General features: G+C 35.9%; 1 protein-coding gene across 1 annotated transcript; it reads right to left on the bottom strand.

Moving 5' to 3' along the window:
* Window positions 1–1,012: 1,012 nt before the first annotated feature.
* Window positions 1,013–13,366, bottom strand: LOC126597329 (E3 ubiquitin-protein ligase UPL6-like). Its single transcript, XM_050264114.1, has 26 exons — window positions 12,883–13,366; window positions 11,438–11,535; window positions 11,217–11,344; window positions 10,291–10,402; window positions 9,307–9,487; window positions 8,018–8,200; window positions 7,712–7,894; window positions 7,258–7,339; window positions 6,975–7,090; window positions 6,549–6,853; window positions 6,295–6,391; window positions 5,918–6,061; window positions 5,648–5,731; window positions 5,493–5,579; window positions 5,245–5,385; window positions 4,865–4,990; window positions 4,196–4,294; window positions 4,054–4,121; window positions 3,890–3,956; window positions 3,102–3,272; window positions 2,925–3,014; window positions 2,279–2,359; window positions 2,044–2,117; window positions 1,817–1,888; window positions 1,610–1,699; window positions 1,013–1,521 (listed from the first exon to the last, which is right to left on the bottom strand). Exons 1-26 carry the CDS (start codon window positions 13,039–13,041, stop codon window positions 1,455–1,457), a joined length of 3,105 nt encoding a protein of 1,034 aa, XP_050120071.1. The 5' UTR covers window positions 13,042–13,366; the 3' UTR covers window positions 1,013–1,454.
* Between the last annotated feature and the right edge of the window lie 5,695 nt (window positions 13,367–19,061).

The following is a 19,061-nucleotide window of genomic DNA, read 5'->3' on the forward strand; positions in this document are numbered from 1 at the left end:
AAGCAACCAGTCCGCCTATCGTGTACTTGATGTTTTATGTTTATCATACCCAAACCAATGTAAGGTTCATTTGTTTGAATGAGAGAAATAAACTTGGAATTTGGATAAAAATTATAATTTATAAATTGACATGCATCAATTCCCTTGTTTGGATTTATAACATAGAAATTTAGAATTTCCACGTGGAAAAAAAAAACTTCAAATTTGGAGCCTCCAATTTCCACGTTTAAATTTCATGTAAATAGGTGTCATTTCCCAATTTATATGATTGGGAGTTTAAAATTAATAAATTCCGTTTTCAATTCCATTGTTCTTTTAAGTTAACCAAACAACAAAATTCACAAATTATAGAAAATAAAATCCCGTCATTTCAATTTCCATCATTTTAAAATTCCTTAGTAATCTTAAATTTTTTCATCCAAACATAGTGTTACTTTTTCATTTTCTCATTGTAAGTGAACGCATGATATAACATAAATGAGATTGAGAATGATACTTATTATCCCGTAATTGAGTTTTGGTTTCCATAAAGGCCTGCACTTATGTCGACTCTTGCGCCATTTAAGTTAATGTAATGATATGGAAACCACATTCTCATTTGATTTACACGCCCATTTGCAAAGCGAAGCACGAACTCGTTTTGAAGTATCAGCGTGTAAGCACCAAACATTTAAAAAACAAAGCATCAACAGAGGGCAGGAGAAATCAGAACCATGCACATCTCTGAGAAGAACACGAGACTTATATAACTCGTTTGAAAATATTTTAAGATGATTAAAAGCGCTTTTGATGAAAATGTTTTTAAAACCAATCTTTAGTAAAAATTCAAGTAGATCTTGAAAAAACACTTCAAGTGCTTTCTGCTAGAAACATATCTGGTGCTTCTTCCAAAAAAACACTTAAAATGCTTTTGAAACCCGAAAGCAAATTTTCATAAAACACTTTCAATCATTTTAAAAGCACTTCCAAACAAACTCATAATTATTTCTGCAGATGACTTGTTCAACAGGAGGAATTAAAAGCACTTTCTATTTATATAATCTGCCCCTTCTCCTTTACAGAAATATATAATACAAAATAGAAACGTTACGGTTATCAAAACAATCGCCTATTTATGCCGAGGAAAGCCATTAGCGACTGACCCAAGACCTGCACATATAATCTGTAAATTTAACAAAGCAGTAGCAAGAACTTTGGCAGATCACCACCCCACAGATATATACATGTCAAATCAGGAGCTTGCCGGAAAATACGAATATCTACATGCCATCAAGTTTGAGCTTCGCTCTATCGGCTTTTTGAAGTCCGTTCGGTTATTACACAGCTTGGATTCCAAGCAGGGGCATCAAATTAACAGCGCATGATGTGAACTGTCTCCGCCTCGAGGATGGTTTGCTCCACAGAAGAAAGGAGCAGAGGATTAGATTAGGTGCAACTAGAATGCACGGTTTCAATCAGCTCAAATCAAAGCCGGCATCTGCACTTATAGCATACATCAATTTTGATTCCAGTTGCTCCTTACTGCATCATAACCAGGAAGCAATTTCATCCGAATACAATTAATGGCTTATATAATCATAAAACCAAAAAATATAGAGAGATAGCCAACCTTCTATATGGTGGAAGCTTTAGGAGATTCATACAAGTGGCTGCAGTTGGTAATCGGTCAAGAGCTCCTTCAGCTGCATTGCCACCAGCCCTAGGGAAAGCGGCAGAAAAATTAAGGTAAAAAAAATACCAAGAGAAAAAGAAATTTTTTGTAAAATAAACTTTATCAGCCATTTCGCCAACATATAAATCTTTCATGAACTCTTACCTCTGTATGCAAAATAATGGTTCCAAGTATTTGAATCCAAGAAGAGGTCCCCGAGAGCAACCGGTCACAAATCTGGATGAAAAGTAGTGTAGTCAGTATCTCTCCTGATGTTCATTAACTTCAAATCTAATTAATTACAGGAACTCGCAATAGCCAACATTGTTGTATTTTGACAAGCCAAAACACAAAATGTTCGAGGGATTTTGTGATGGATACTAAAAACTCACTTTAGAAATTTCTTCTGGTTTTCCAATGAAAAACTTTTCAGAACTTCCCAGAACATGTCAATGACATAATGCTCCTGTCAAAACAAATAACAAGCATAATCAGTAGAGGGAAAATGTAATGAAAAAGGTTGACAACCAATGACTGGGTTCATCTAGAGCTACATTTATCCACACAAACAGTTTTATATGTCCCACAAGAATACAAATAAGCCAAAACAAATGTGAAGGAACTTACACTATGATAGCCACCCACATAATTTGTGTTCATCCGTAGATCATCGACATCCAAGCTGTCAAGTGAACCTGATATCAGAAGCTGTAAAAACAAGGCGGGTCAAAAAGGCATTTATGCATAATTGCCTGTGAAAGTGGAAAAAGCGTGTCAAGTGTATATTACAGCTACAGCCGCTTATCAAACAATGGATTATGATTAAACTTTTGCTTCCTAATACAAATATTTTTTTTCAGACTGTAACTAGGAGAAACAATGTGGATCTGACTCTAGGTTCCACCCAATAGAAACTCTAAAGTTGTGCCGAGCATGCCATTGCCACATACAACCACCCGCATTGCCATGGCATTACTCTTGTACAGCATAATGGCTACCCGAATATTCTTTTTTCTTCAGAACAATTTTAGTGTTCCAATACCAAGACAGCATAACAAAAAATAGCATACATGATACGTATTTGCAAAAACCTCAAAATAACCATTTGTATCACTAGCAACTCTTAAATGCAATAATGGCATCACAACTATATTGTCAAATTGGACAGAATGACTAAGCTTGTTTTAGTTTATTGATCTTATAGAACTGGCAAACAAGAAGTGAGTATACTCAGGTTATTTTAGCAACAAAGCCAAAGGGTAGACGAATATACCTGAAGTTCATGCTCATTAAACATATCTATCCAATCTTTCGGTATAAGCTGCTGAAACCCCCTCAAAAAATGTGAACTTTGTTGACGTATCTGAAAATGATCATTTGTCATGTTCACATGCGGAAGCTACAACATCATTTGGAAAAAGAAAAAGTTCAAAATGGAAAGTTGCACTACCTGAAAGTTCAAACGATGGTTGGCAACAAGATGAATAAAGGTTATGACGTTCTCATTAGTGACACGTAGGTTTTTTCCCCTGGGAAGCAGCTCCTCTTCTGTTTGCTCTCCATATTCATTATTTACAATGACAAAGTACAATTCTAATTCTGAAATATCACCCTTATAATGCTGCAGATATAATGGCAAACAGGACGCAGTGAGCTCTACATGCAACTAAACAGGAGCCACACTATAATCCAAATTGCAGATGAGAGAGATGGTGATTGAACCAACTGCTTTTCATCAAGCATGATTATAGTATCCAATCCAATAAAATGTAGACTAAGAATAAATTTTTGTCAAAGTCTGGAATGTGAAATTTAGTTGTGAAAAATAAAAATTTATAATCAACAGATACTCTGAAAATTGACATAACTAAATACAAATTTGCAATTCATGCAATTGGATTCCTAAACAAACATCCATTCCATAGGACAAATCTATTTCTAAATCCAACAGTATATTGTACAAATATAAAGATTAGAAAGTGTTTTTTTATACATAAATTGAATATCAGAGAACTTTATACCAAGGTCACAATATATCATACATCAATAGACTGCTTGCTCATACAGCAACAGAAATCAGATGTGAGTCTATTATTTTACTTAATTTCTTTAAACTGAGTATTCGCATCAAGATGTTGGGTTGTGTAGTCTTTTTCTTAGAATCGTGTCAAAATAAACCTGAGTAATCGGTAAATGCTACAATATATCAGGAGGCATATTTAGAAAGAACTGGGTTACCTTCAAGAAAATAAGGTGACGGTACAACTCTGGGTCCAATGAAGGCAAATCATTTAAATAGTTGTACCTAATCCACAAACAGAAAGAGATTTCTAGTATTAACATTGCAGCATGTTGCAAATGGTATATAAACAAGATTTTCTCAAGAGAAAACATGCACTTACTTTTGTTTTAATTTGCTCAGAAAAAATGTTGCAAATGGTATATCTACAAGAATCCCCTCAAACATGGCCTGTAAGGAATCGAACGTGTGATACCATAAAGAAGCATCATACGAACTAAAACAGTAGACAAATTTTTGTATACCTTTGCAAGAAGAACCCCAAGAAAGTGAAAGAATTGGAGATGCTGTTCGTGAATCATTCCCGAACCAGGATTAGGGTAGAGTAAATGATCGGACGTTTCCTGGATATACCAAGCAAAGCAGGAGGAAAACAAATAAGCAAAATCAGCACAAACATAATATACCTAAGTAGCAAAGTTATGACCTGTCTAGGTGTGAATATCACATTGCTAACAACATAATAAAGAAAGATCTTTTGTCTGATAATTGTGAGTCAGCTTCTACCAGAATTTTGAGACACAACTTATTTTAGTACTGGACTTTCCATTTTGATTTTCTTATTAAAAAGCATGGTATGCATTTCTACATCTGTTTCCACTGAATTTTTGGACACATCATACGTCACACAGGAAACTTGACTTTCACCAAGCATTCTAGTAGACTAGTAGTGATTGTTTCTACTACATGGAGGTTTACTCAGACTGGAGGAAGGATTTAAATTTTGTCTTGAAAATGGGGACAAATGTACACTACTGCTGAAGCTACAAGCCCCTGGTTTTTATTGTTTGATGAATGTAATTTTGAAATGTGCAACTGCTATGTTCTTTCTTTTGCATAATTCAGAGTCATAGATTTAACTGTGCATAGATAATACAGGCTTTAGAAACATAGATGAAAGGAAATTTTCTAACCTTAAACAATCCATACTGAACATCAAAGGCTGCTCGAGTAATGTTCTCCATGAAGTCTTTGAAAATCCCGCCACCATCAATTCCAGCCTCCTCAACCCCAAATTCATTTACAAACGTTACACGAATCTGCAAATTAAATAGACAGGTCAAAATGATAAGGTGGTTATTCTGGTATTGGATAAGAAAATGAGAGGATAAGTGCTTGCAAAAATAGGCAGACTCTCCTAAAATTCAGTGCCTATTTGACCCCAAAAAGCACTCAGCAAAACATTACAAAGTAACTATTTTGGTTATTTGGTAGCATTTATCAAATTGTCAAAAACTCTCCCAACCACAACCCTCATCTATTGCATGTATACAAACAAAAACAGATGCATTACCGGTCCCCGAAGATCATCTTCAGACAGCGCACTCATTTGATCATAAGCATCTTCCAAGATACGATCCCGCCGTATTCTGAACCGGTTTCTGGTAAATACAGAATTAGACTCGTGTCTTTGTCTAGCTGCTGCCAATTGTGACTGACAAATTGGTTTGAAGAAACTAATTAATTTTTTTTTAAACATGATAAGACTTAAGTGCATAAAGATTTGCATATTGTTTTTCCTCTAACCACTTAAATACTTACAGTGAATATTTTAACTCTGCTTGTGAATGGTACCAGGAAGGGAGCTTGCTTCATGATGTCATTTGCCCGGGTATTTTCTATCACAGCCTGAAAAATAAAGACATTAAAACTAGTGCTAGCAAGATCTTGGTTCTAGACACCTAGGAACTGTTTACCTGTGCAATAAAGAACTCATTGACACCATCAGCATGAAACTCACTGGGGGATGTGAATTCATGTCTATTGTTCCAATCTTGCAACTACACACAACAAATTGGAAAAAAAAAATGAGTGTAAGATTTCCTGTCCATTGTATTGGGGGCATGTCTCTACAAAGAGAACCAAAAATCAGACAACCTGCAAAGGAGAGGGCAAACACAAAATGTGCAATAAGAAGGGTATATCCTTTTTCAATAAAACAGACGCAACACATAGCTTGTTAATACCTGGGAGAGGAGTTCAGAAGCTACAATGCTAACCCTATGTTGAATTAACTCCACAGGGTGCTTCTTATTAGAAGCGCAGGTTGTGACAGGTTTCATAGAAGTAGTGGGAGCTGTAGGATTCACCCAAAGAAGTTGCCATAGGGCCTGGAAAAAAAAAAAGAAGTCCAGATAATGCAACTATTAATTTGAAATTCAGAGTAAACATCAACATTTATGTGCAGAATTAGCAATTGATACAGTTTTGTACATCTTGTTTGCCAATGTCATACACAGAAAGCAACTAATTACAGCCTTACAGACTACATTTAGCCAAAGGATAACCACATGTCAGTTCTACAATGAACATCCTTCTTTTGATCATCTTACTACAGAATCACCTGTCTGAGTATGATAACTAGGCATCTGATATCCTTCAATGACAGTGGCTTCTCCTGCTCATAGAACTCTTCATTATCAACTATTGTAAGCATGTGCCTGATCATTAACAAAAGGGAAACGAATGAATCAAAGGTAATCCTATCTCAAGCTGCTACGCAATACTCTAGGATCAACACGGAATACATAAAACTAACTTCATACCACTAAAATATATAAAGACAAGATCCAAGCAAAAGTAAGCAGGGACTATTACTTGTACACAGGACAGAATACAGCCAAAGGTAATAGCCAGCCAGGTGCATCTCCAGGCAGCAGATACACCAACTGCTCAGACACTGACTGCCATTTCTGATTTTCATGGCACCGTCTCATAAAATTCCAAAGCACCGGAACAAGTTCCGTTCTATAAGCAAGTATAGTCATGATTCTCTCCAGAGGTAAGGTGTTGAAAGTAACATGTAGAAAAGCACAAGCCGCACCAACAGCTGACACCTCTTTATCATCAGGTCCGTGGTGCGAGCCACTGGCAAGTGAAATACCTCCAAACAAAACATTTGTCTGCTCAAAACATTAAACAACAAATCTTTGTTAGAATTTAGAGTTAAAACAAATTGGCTTAACATAGATGTACTTGCATCTTGCATAGAAAATAGAAGTAGATAATCACAAGATGGCTTACTAATTGCAGAAGAAAGCGCGGATCTATGGCATCACATATCTGTCGCTCTAAATCGTTATTTAAACAAACTTCCATTGCATCATCTCCTTCAATCATGTCATCATCACCCATCGAATCTGAAAATCACCATATGTATGTACAATTGTACACATGTAATAGAGAATTTAAGTATATTACACATTAAAAATTGAACAGAAGATTATAGATGGAGACAACTAGGAAAAAATGAAACTATAAAAACAATAGTAAGAGGGGAATAAAATACAGTATCTGGAATGCAGACCTTCTTTGCTTTCTCTATTTGATGATTTCATTGAAGGAAGGGCCTCCAACAAGAATGTTGCAACACCAGCAAGGTCTAAAGCCTGATATTAGAAAGGATAGAATTAAATCAGGGATCAAAGCCGTAAAAAAGGATGGATTTTATATATATATATATATATAATGTGTGCATGTGTGTGAGTGAGCACAATGAGAAACTTTACATGAAGTACTAATGTACTATACATATTTTTGAGAATAATTATCCATTGTCAAAAACCTATCACTCGTACTAAGTTAATCACCATACATACTAATTTTTCCCCACAGCAGATCACAAAGTACACCTGTTGCTAAAATTGAACCTAAGACCTCCCTGATTTCTAAGCACATAAATTTATGCAACTTGAACCAAAACATACTAAACAACCATTACATGTTGCCATTTCTACTTCTGATAGCAGTCTGGTTTTTACCATTTGAAATGAGCAGTCAGTCTGAGATAGAGCGACTCCGGAAGATTCCAATATATTTCCAATAAGGCAGGCATAACTGGGTAACTCAATTGATGCATCTTTCGGAAGTACATCAGCATGACTTTTCACACAGAGTGCCATTTGATTAATGTAATGCTGGCTCAGCCCTTGTCTTGCAAAAACCTAAACGAAAAGAGATTATCTTAATTACAGAATGGTATAAGCCCGGGAAATCTTAATACAGTAAAAAAAAAACAAAAAAAAGAGGGCTTCAAAAGACATAGGTACCAAGTGATTCAAGTTTACCTCTCCTAAGTAGGGGAATAGTTTCCATAAAAAAGGAACTGTAAGAATTTGAGATGAAAAACTCCAATGTGGATCGATGTTTGGGCACGTACATGGCTCCTGACCAATGTGAGAAATTACAACAGCAAGACTACGCTCCAACGAAGACACTCTGCCAATTGAGTTATGAGTCCTTATACTTTCCTGCACCCCATTACTCGTAGGTTTAGGAAATGAGTTCACTCATGTGTGAATGCCAATATAGAGTAAATGACAGATCTCCAGAAACAGAAAGACTAGAAAAAATATATAACCAAGTAAACTGAAAAAAAAAATTAAAGGAGAGCTTTCAGCTAACTTTCTATATTAATGGGAAAGCAGATTTAAAGCTAATTGAAGGCTGAGAAGGTGATCCTTTGTCATCACCCTTGTTCACTTGTTATAGATGTTCTGAGTCGCTTCTTTGCGAGAAACCTCAGTTTCAGGAATTAATATGATAGGGAGATCCAAAGCTTGACAACTATGTTTGGAGTGGGGTGCAAGATTCACCAATAACTTATTTGGGGTTAGCATTGGGTATTAAAGTGGCGATGATTTCTTGATTGATGTAACTGCCTTTAGTTTAGGAATATTGTGTTAGTTTCCACTCACAGCTTTATATGATGTATTATAAGTTCAGCCTCAGAGAGAAGAATATACAGAATACATTCTTGGTAATATTTTGTTCGTGTATCAGAGCCTATCTGTTTAGAGGAGGTTCTAGGTTTTCTTTGAGTCTGACACATCATAGTAGAACTGTGGTGTCATGTTGCCAAAATCTTTTTCAGTATTTTTTTATTTTTTATTTTCTGGTTTCTTGGCTTCTCTTTGATCCATCTTGGGGTTTCGAAATGACAGAAAATTCAGAAATTTTGCCCATCAAATTGAATGTGAAGAACTCTTTTTCTTGGAGCTTCAGTTTCGTATGTTTGTAAAGGGGAAAGAGCTGTAAGGAAATATCGATGGATCCGATCTGAAGCCAAATGCAGAAACTGATAATTTCAAAGTTTGCTCAATGGGAGTCTCATGATGCCAAAATCAAGAAATCATTACCATAACATTAGAAACAGCCCTAGGATTAATAACTTTAGGGTACTGTTGATCGAGATGAGGCCAAACCTTTATAGGTTTCCTTAATGGTTCATACTTCGTAAAAAGAATGGGGGTTTACTACATTTTTCTTTGAATTGTGATTTGGCTTATAGGGAAAGCCTCTCCTGTTTGAACAAAAGCTATTGTGTATGAACAAAGAGCTGGAATCAGGTGCATACCTTTCCTGTAAAAATAATCTCTCTATACAGGACAAAAGCCTTTCTTTGCAAAAGATAGCCAACTGTCTCACAAGCCCATGGAAGCTTGGGATCTATCAATAAAACTAATGCTTCTAACAATAAAGTTGTTGACATGGTGGGCTCCTCAGGGGCTGCAAATAGTTGATCCTTCAACTGATTTCTGTCGAATAACACAGTTCAGTACGCAACTATGGGTATCACGCATCTCAAAAACCATATATTTATTGGACATCAGAAACCAACAAAACCATAGAACTATAGTTCATATCCCACTTCTAAAACAAATTTGCAGATGACTCCTTTCTAGCATGCATGAAAGTCTAGTGAAAAGCATATCGGCAAGTCCTCTAACCCAACAACTAGAATAACAGAATTAGTTAAGCCATTATAAATTACACAACTAAAGTGTACAGTATGCCATACACTTGCAAAGTGAAATGTAACCGTAAACACAAAGTTCCTAGAATTTCAATGTCTAGAATAGCTTTTATTCCACGATTCCATGTGCTATTAGATGCAAAAGAGACGTCATCACAGTGCAACAGCTTTCATTTACCGGCCCATTAATAGAAAAGAGTACAATGAGCCCAGAAATGAGAACCAATATAATGACTTGAGAGTAGTGATTTTATATAAGAAATCAATCAAGAAATGAGATGCTCATAATAAAATTGAGCTAGGCATAAAAAAAACAAAACAAAACAAAACCAAAAAAAAATATTAAAACACACATGAGATCAAGAAAACACCAAATTGGCAGTCTAAATCAGAAGAAAATGACCAACAACAACAACAACAAAGCCTTACCCCACCAAGTGGGGTCGGCTGTATGAATCCTAAACACCACTGCGCTTGATTTTGTTCCAAGTCTTCCGTCAGCTCCAGGTACTCCACATATTTTCTTAAAGTCCAGAAGAAAAATGACCAAAAACATAAAAGTAAATTGATATCGATGCAACCAACCTGTTTTGATGAACAGCCTTAATACAGATATATGCAAGCTGCTTCACTCTGTGTTTCACCAAAGCATGCTTGGACGAATAATCCATGCCCGCAATGAGGCTAACAATATCCCCTGTTTCATGATCAGATATTGTCAACAACACCCAACATGTACTAAGCAGTGTGAAACAAGCAAAACCTCAAGATGTCTTCATTAAATCTTAAAACCGATATTATTATATAATTGTACAAAAGTTTTTTAAAAAAATGTGCTTCCTTGGCTATTTCTGCATAATCAAATTTTGAAATCATTCATCAGATAAGAACCAGATCAATAGCACACTTGTAGCCAGCTCCATACTTATCAAGTACAGCATGGATCAGGGTTTAATGTGAAGACAGGCTAGTCATATCTCTTTAAACCACAATTAACTGCACTAAGTCATGGACAGTTGAAGATCCTTAATGGAAGAATTGGCATGTTACCTTTGAGAATTGTTTGGGCAACCAATGATTTCTAATCTAAATAAATCTGGATTGTAGAAAAGTGTTGAAGGTTTCAGGGCTTTTAACCATAAAAAGCTATTACAAATTAGTTCTATCTTTGTCAGATTCTAATTATCTTACAATCAACCAAATCATTAACCCCTCTTAAAAACCAAAACAAGCCTACTCAGCGGCCCTAGCACATATAGTGCCAATTATTCATTACTCATTTGGGGGAGATGGACGGGTTTCAGGTTAAGTCTTAAAATACATGAGAACGGAGAAACCGTAATAGTAATCCCTGCACTAAAATGAGAGTTCGAGAGCAGATCAGCCCCAAACAGAATTTACCAGTGGAGTATATGTTTTTTTTAATTTTTTTGAGAGAGAATTTATTATGTGAGGTATATTTATCACATAATTTCTTGTACAGACAGCTCTTCATAAAAGAATAAACTTACCTGTATCCCTGACAAATTGATGAAGCAACCGGCATGTCTCCACAAGGATGGAAAAATCACCAACGCTTCGAGCATCAAAGAAGAAAAGTAACTGCCGGAGAAACTCTGAATCGGGACCAAAACTAAACCTGAATGCACAGGGACAATTTGAAGAAGGTCACGATGCTTAAAGAACTAAGACAAAAGTCGAATATAAAAGATAATATGGATCCAAATCTAACCTGTCGACATTCTGGCAGTGCCCCCCATATCTTCCGTAGAACTGCTCGCGCACCTTAGAATGTTCAGCCGCTGCCACCTTCCTCCCTCTGAAGCATTTCTGTAGCTAGTAATTAGTCAACACTTGAAAAACTCGAATGGAGACATGATAAACTTGATGTTAGCCAAACAGCCGAGAAAAACTATTTCAACCAAAAAGCAATAAAAAAGCACTCATAGCCTACTAAAATTAGTGACCGGGTTGAGACATCATATGTATACGGATACCCAGTAATGTGCAATATAAGTCTGAATCCAATTGAAAATTCACCTTTTCAATGCTTCAATAGATATTATAGCTACATGTAATAATTTCACAAATACAACACCAAAGGATGGATGATCGCTTCATTTATTACCTTGATGACATCAAATCCATGTCATGCAAATTTACTTAGCTTTATTGACCAGTCATAACCTAAATAGAAAAAAGCATTTCAGAAAGGCTGACTAGAGACAGAAGGATGGCAAACGTTCTCCTGTACATACATTAAGCGAGAGGAAGGAAAAGTAAAGCCCCTTTAAATATCATAAGAAAGGCACATTACACTATTTCCAGCTGTGCTTATGTCCACTTAGCTTTTATAACATATTACACACGTTCTATAAAACTAATACGAATTTCTCAAATCTAGGTTATGTATACGTCTTCAGTCCAGTTGCGACAATTGAAAACGATTTGAACTTGGTATCTTCTCTTTGCATAGGGCGTGAAACTAAAAACTGAGTTATGCCTCAGACACATGTAAGCTGAGTATACACCCTTAATATTATTTTGAAGATGTCTGGTCAGTGTTTAGTTCTAGAAAATCAACACGTGCTCCAAGTTTCATTCTTCACATAATTATCCATTCCAAGTATAAATGTGTAAGTTTAAAACATTTGAGGGTGTGAAAATGTGGTTAGCTCAATGTTAGCTGCATACACTATTAACTCATGAAATCTACCTAACTGACATTCGACCCGCAAATCAGTACATCGAGTTATGTACTAGCCGGGAAAGCACGTCTCACCCGATCAACCATAGTAAAAGAATTAGCGTTCAGCACTTACAGGCATTCAGAATAAACAGAGATTAAATAACCAAAACACATCAACTTCCACCTATTCTCTTGACCACCACATAATCTATCCCACGACAATTAAAAACATGTTCAAACTCCGTAAACTCCACACATTTCATAAACTACCATCCAATGCACAAACCATTACCAATAACTACCCAAAGAACCTCAATTTACTGTCTTTTACAATCGAAACTACACCGCAGAATGTGGCAACGTACACCTCCAACTAATTAAGTTAAAAACACAATCAAACCGATGCAATTTTCACCAATTCCACACATTTTCAACTCTCAACGCTGTCGAATTAGACCGCATAGAAAGGAAAATGCACAAGTCCAAACCTGGATTTTCAAAGCCGCCGAGTTCTGCTGTCGTATCCACAACCGGCGGTTGCGTTCCAACCTTGTCTGCTCCAAAAGCTTCTGCCTGTCCCTTTCCTTCGTACTCCGTCCCCCCAAATCAACTCGCTTCCGAGTCGATGAATCGCCCGAGAAGAACATCCTTCCGCGTCGACTCAGTCAATTCCAATCCAATCCCAGACGAAGAGAATTGGGTGTGTTGCTAGGTTTGATGCTTCAGAAGACTGGTTTCAGAGCCTGTGAGTGTTTGATCGGATGGATTGAGTGGGCGTAGAATCGGAGAAACTGTGGACAACGAGAGGGGATTGGAGGAGGTAATCGTGGGAAAAAGGACGAATCTTGTGTTTGGTTGCCGAGAAAAATAGGAGTGGAAAGGAGAGAGTGCGCGTATTTTCTCTCGCTATTTTCTTAAGAGGATTGAAGTTTCTCGGCTGGACTACTGGAGAATGGATACGTCGGCTGCGAAATTCAATAATTTATCTAGCCGACGAAAACGTTCCGTTTCGTCTCGCTGACGACAACAAACCTTATTTACGTTGTGATTTTAGGAATCCGGATTCTGGCCTTTGTGAGGATCTTATAATTCGTGAATCGTATCCGTTTATTGTACGTGATCATAAATCATTTTAAATATTTTTATTTAAAATTAAACACCAACAGTACTTGATAAAAATTGATTGCACGATGTACGATGAACGAACACGATTCACGGATATCTACGATCCTCACCAAAAGGATCCGAGACGGGACGGGATGGAACTGAATGGGACGGGACGAGACTGGACAGGACGGGACGGAACAGAGAGGGAGCAAAGATGCCCTCAGATGGAAACAAGGAGGAAGAAGAAGGAGACAGAGATGTTATAATTTTGTGTTCCACGGATGTGGAACGAGTCATTCCAGGGGGTGAGATGGAACAAAAATTCATCCAAAATTCGTCTCGTGGAACAGCACGTTCCACCCGTTTTAGGCGCACCAAACGTGAGACGGAACGCCTCGTCTTATTCCGTTTCATCCCGTCTCACGTACCAAACAGTAAAGGATCCTGTTGTTGATTTTAGAACAATGCATCTACTGGTACTTATATCCCAAACTCTTTGGATTCGAATTACAAAGTTTTGTGCTTATAATTAAAACTGTTTATATTATAAATAACTCTATAAACATCATCCCTACCAAAAATGAATTAAAGTCGTTTTAATCAATTTATTGTAGCAAATACATAAACGGTTCGTGATACTTTTACTAATTATTTTCATCTGTTTCTACGCAGTTCGATAACTAAACGATATTAGTTTTAATTGATTTTTGCATAAGCAATTTTTATAGAATGATACAATTATGATCATAAATAAAAAAATTTATGAATCGACAACGAGCAATTTTGAATAATAACTCCTCCTCGTCATTGTAGGTGGTGGTCATGGTCCGATACACCGTGGTTTTGGCTTTCCCCTTGTTGGAAGTTGCATTTGATGCTTGCTTGGATGCTTATCTATACGTAGAGTGTATACGCTCATGTCACGGAACTTTATTGTACGTTGTTGCTCCATTCTTTTGGTGTTGTCATATTATTGTATGGATCAGAATGGTTTAATCATTATTCGATTTGTGGATGGGAAATTTTTTGAATTGTCATATGAACTTATAATTTGTCATATAAACTAAAGTTTTAAGCGATTTGTCATATCAATTTTCCGAAATTATTAATTTGTCGTCCACTTCTAATTTCATTAAGTTTTCCATCCAAACTAAGTCATGTTCAATCATTTCAATTCTTCGCTCCTCTCCTAACAAGTTCTCTTCGACCAAACAAAACCTCAGGATTTCAACAAAACCAAAACTGAAAATTATCAAGCTATGAAATATACTAATTTTGATATAGTAGAACATAATGAAACTTACTACAATGACATGGCAAAATTTTAATCGAGTTTCTCTCAAACTAGTCCTCAAAGTATAGTTGTCCTCTAAAACAATGGTAGATATCAAAGTTGTCATTTTTACTAAGTTAGTGCTCACGACAAGCAATGAAATAAAATGAAAATGAGGTTAAGCGTCTAAAATAATCTTGTTTTCTTTTGTTGGATTAGTAATCTTGTTCTTTATAGTGTTTATTTATTGTTTTGTTTCATCTTTGATTTCCTATTATAAGAAAAGAAGTTTAAGCACATCAGCAATACTTAAAACAAATTCAAATTACTGTTAGACCTATATATTTTTATAAATAAAAAGTATATATTATGTAACATCTATAGGTCTAATTCATATTTGATTTATCAAGTTAACGAGTAACCAGATTCGACTTGTATTTTGATTATCGGACAGGGCAACCATGTATAATGTCATTCCCATGTTTACAAGTAATATAACTCTCCTACTACCCTCACATGCACCGCCATGTTTGATTCAATTCAACATATCACAAATGATTGAGTTCTGTCAAGAATTTCGCAAATGAAGCTACATGTAGTCCTTCAAACATAAATATTTACAACGGATCAATCTAACTCGACCCGTTCCATATGACACCGACACAATCGTGTTTCATGTGTTTCTCGTGCCGACGCATTTTGGAAATGGGCAAGTAACTTATCAAAATAAACAATGAATCGGGATTACTTATTGATGATTAGATGGGTCCTCAAGATTATCTATTTGGTCTCATACAAGCCCAAATTCCCTCCATACAAATATACAATTGGACACTTATTGGGCCATTATTTATTTTGACTCTAAGCCCATAAAAATATCCCATCACAGCCCAAGGAAATGTCCTTCAAATAGTTGTTCCCACTTCCCAAACACAATCGATTCCCAAAAGAAAGATCTCGAAGTGGTCCAATCCAACCAATTGACAGAAAACGAAGGTCAAAAACAATCACCAGCGTGTTCATATTATCTTAAGAAGCATGACTCTTTGTATTCAAACATTCAACAAGAAGACCACAGACAAGAAAAACACACTTCTAAATCATCTTTGCCACAGCAACATTAACATATATGCTGAATAAATTGAACACAAAATGTTGGTTACATCCCCACCTCCTCCTCCTTCTTCTTCTTCTTCTTCTTCCTTCAGTGTGCGTGAACTTAAATTCATAATTATTGTTAGGTTTTTCTGCAATTTCGGATTAGCGGTAATTCATGATGGTCAAGTGCTTAATCAAGTCTAATACAGTGAGCAAGATGATGAACACCTTAAAAATATCACAACCATCGTTGCCTTATTATATTAGGAGTGCGAACCATGCAAAATGCTTGTTGATCTGATTCACTTCTTATAAATTTATAATTAACCCTAATTGAATTATAATTAAATTCATACCAAGTGCTAGTTGACATTTTTTATAATTTGACTGTTATTTTAACTCTCCCATAAATGGGGGTAAGGCTAGCCGACATTCACCTCTCCTAGACCCTGCGTAACGCGGGAGCCTTGTGCACTGGGTACAACCTTTTTTTACTGTTATTTTAACTGTCTTTCAATGTGTTTTGGGTTTTTTTTTTTTTGGGGGGGGGGGGGGGTTGGTCGTGGTGTGGTAAAACTCAGTTTTTGACTTCCTAAAACATGTTTAGATAATTTACTTTAATTTGGGTGTCAACTCTGTTGGGGGGGGGGGGGTTGGTCGTGGTGTGGTAAAACTCAGTTTTTGACTTCCTAAAACATGTTTAGATAATTTACTTTAATTTGGGTGTCAACTCTGTTTTGGGGGGGGGGGTTGGTCGTGGTGTGGTAAAACTCAGTTTTTGACTTCCTAAAACATGTTTAGATAATTTACTTTAATTTGGGTGTCAACTCTGAACTGACATCTTTAATTATTGTATAAATTTAGTTTAGGCCAAAAAACTCAAACATGCATCATGATAAGGCTACACTTTTGCCTTAGATTTCTAGTTTTAAAACAATAATTATGGAGATAGCTTAGATCTTTTAAGCTAAACTAATTGAAAGGTTTTCTTTGTGGACAAGCAACCAAGCAAAGGTGCATGAATGGTTTGTCATTGTCAATGACTTAATAGACTTATAATATCAGTGGTTTTATTTTGGTATACAACGGTATCTAGAGACACAAAAATTGAACACATGTAGATCTAAAGTGATATCTAAAGACACGATATTTAAACGAATACATGCAGCCGTCGAGTGCATGATCAATACTCCAAACATGTTGAAATTTGAAACTTTTGATCCCTATTAACTAATGTAGAGCATGATAAGTTACACGGGAAACCATGAGAGCTTCAGAATTTGAAGGAAAAATGGCTTGCAGCGTTCACATTTTGGTGGTGCTTGCTTTAAGTTAATTGAATAATATTTTAAAGGTTTAAATGTTGATTAATTAGCATTGCAGGCCCTATATCTGAGTTTAATTCAACACAATGAATCAGTGATGCTGTGCTTTATCCAACAAAATGTCTCTAATATTAATAGACAAGTACTAAGGAAACAATCGGACAAAAAATAATGTGACATGCAAGTTGTTTGCTTTGTAGCTTTGGAGTTACTTGGAACTCGAACTCAAAAATCTAGTGCTTTAAATAGAAACTTTATCTTTGTTTTTTTATCGAGTTTACCAAAAGGGTGCAGGTTTTAAGTCCTTGGAGTGCTCATGTTTTGCTAATGCTCTTCCTTTGCTTCACCTTTTCACACTCTTTCTTTCTTTGTGCTCATGGAAAAATGAAAAAAAAAAATGAGGAATACATCATTATACTTTATTACACTTGTTAATTAATAAGGTTGGTTGTTTAATTCAACTAGCAATTCTTTAACATGTATCGACACATTGTGTGAAATTCTAACAACCGTATAACTCGTTATATAACAATTTCTTTCACCTCCTGTTACTCAACGGAGTGCTATACAAACGCCAAACGTGTCAGAAGGCTAAACTTAATACAATCTTCCAACTAAACAACTCCTTGTGGACGAAATTACATGCACATATTCCTCAAAAGTCCATTGTTACTACTATCACAATCATTGTTAATTTCATCAATTTGACTTTAAACATGTGCGCATGATGGTACCCATAATTTTCTCCCCCTTAGAAATGGATTAAAGTTAAACCTTAATCAATCACAAACGGACTAATTTAGGTCTAATATTTCGGACATGACAATGGAGATTACTCACGTCACACGGCCGTACTAATTTTCTAACATTATTGGAAATAAAGTTAGTGGGATTTAGTTAAACAAAGCATTATTATGAAGACAAATGCTACTTTCTATATGGACGATCAAAAGCTTTGAAGAAAAATAAAGCAGAAGCTTAATCATGGAATAATGGCCAATTAACTAATAATTTTGGGGAGTAACACAAGCTATTGAAAATTTCCGAAAGTAGGGCAAAGAAAAGATCCTAAAGGGACGTCGTTTTACAAGGACGACTTGAGGACTTGAGGTGCCATTGAATCTGGTCTCAAAATCTGTTGTCGTTTCACAAGTGTCTCGTCCTAAATTTTCCACATAAACATCGCAATCTTGAAGCCAAATAAGTGCCTTCCTTTTCGATCACACTTTAGTTATAAAACCATTATTATCAAAATTTTGATCATATCCTTCATATCGTCATTATCCTCATCATTTTCATCGTCATCATTATTTTTATTCGATCATAAAACACTTTGCATTTTTTGCTTGTTGGACCTAATTACTTAATTTGTTTGTTGTTAGAGAAATGTTAAAAAGACTAAAAAATGAGACTCTTTATGAACTATCTGCCTCTCCTTAACATTTCTCTTGTTTGTTAACCATTGTTCATCAGTTGGCTCAAAGATACAAAGGTTATACCAATACCATGGTTAGCAGCTAGTATTGCAAAGAAGTAGCTAGATTTTGGAGACATGCCACCTATACAGATCTCTCTTGTTTGTTAACCATTGTTCATCAGTTGGCTCAAAGATACAAAGGTTATACCAATACCATGGTTAGCAGCTAGTATTGCAAAGAAGTAGCTAGATTTTGGAGACATGCCACCTATACAGATCTACTTGATCATACTGTAAATTTTGTGTGCGATATTCGGATTAAGAAATTGGTCCCTCTTTTTTTTTTTTTTTTTTTTTTTTTTTGAAAACATGCGATAGTGTTTTCATTAAGGTTGAAACCCAGGTAGTACGTCAAGGATTACAGAGAGAAATTACAAGCAATCCTCA

This window comes from Malus sylvestris, chromosome 13, assembly GCF_916048215.2.
Source record: "Malus sylvestris chromosome 13, drMalSylv7.2, whole genome shotgun sequence".
NCBI classification, from domain to species: Eukaryota; Viridiplantae; Streptophyta; class Magnoliopsida; order Rosales; family Rosaceae; genus Malus; species Malus sylvestris.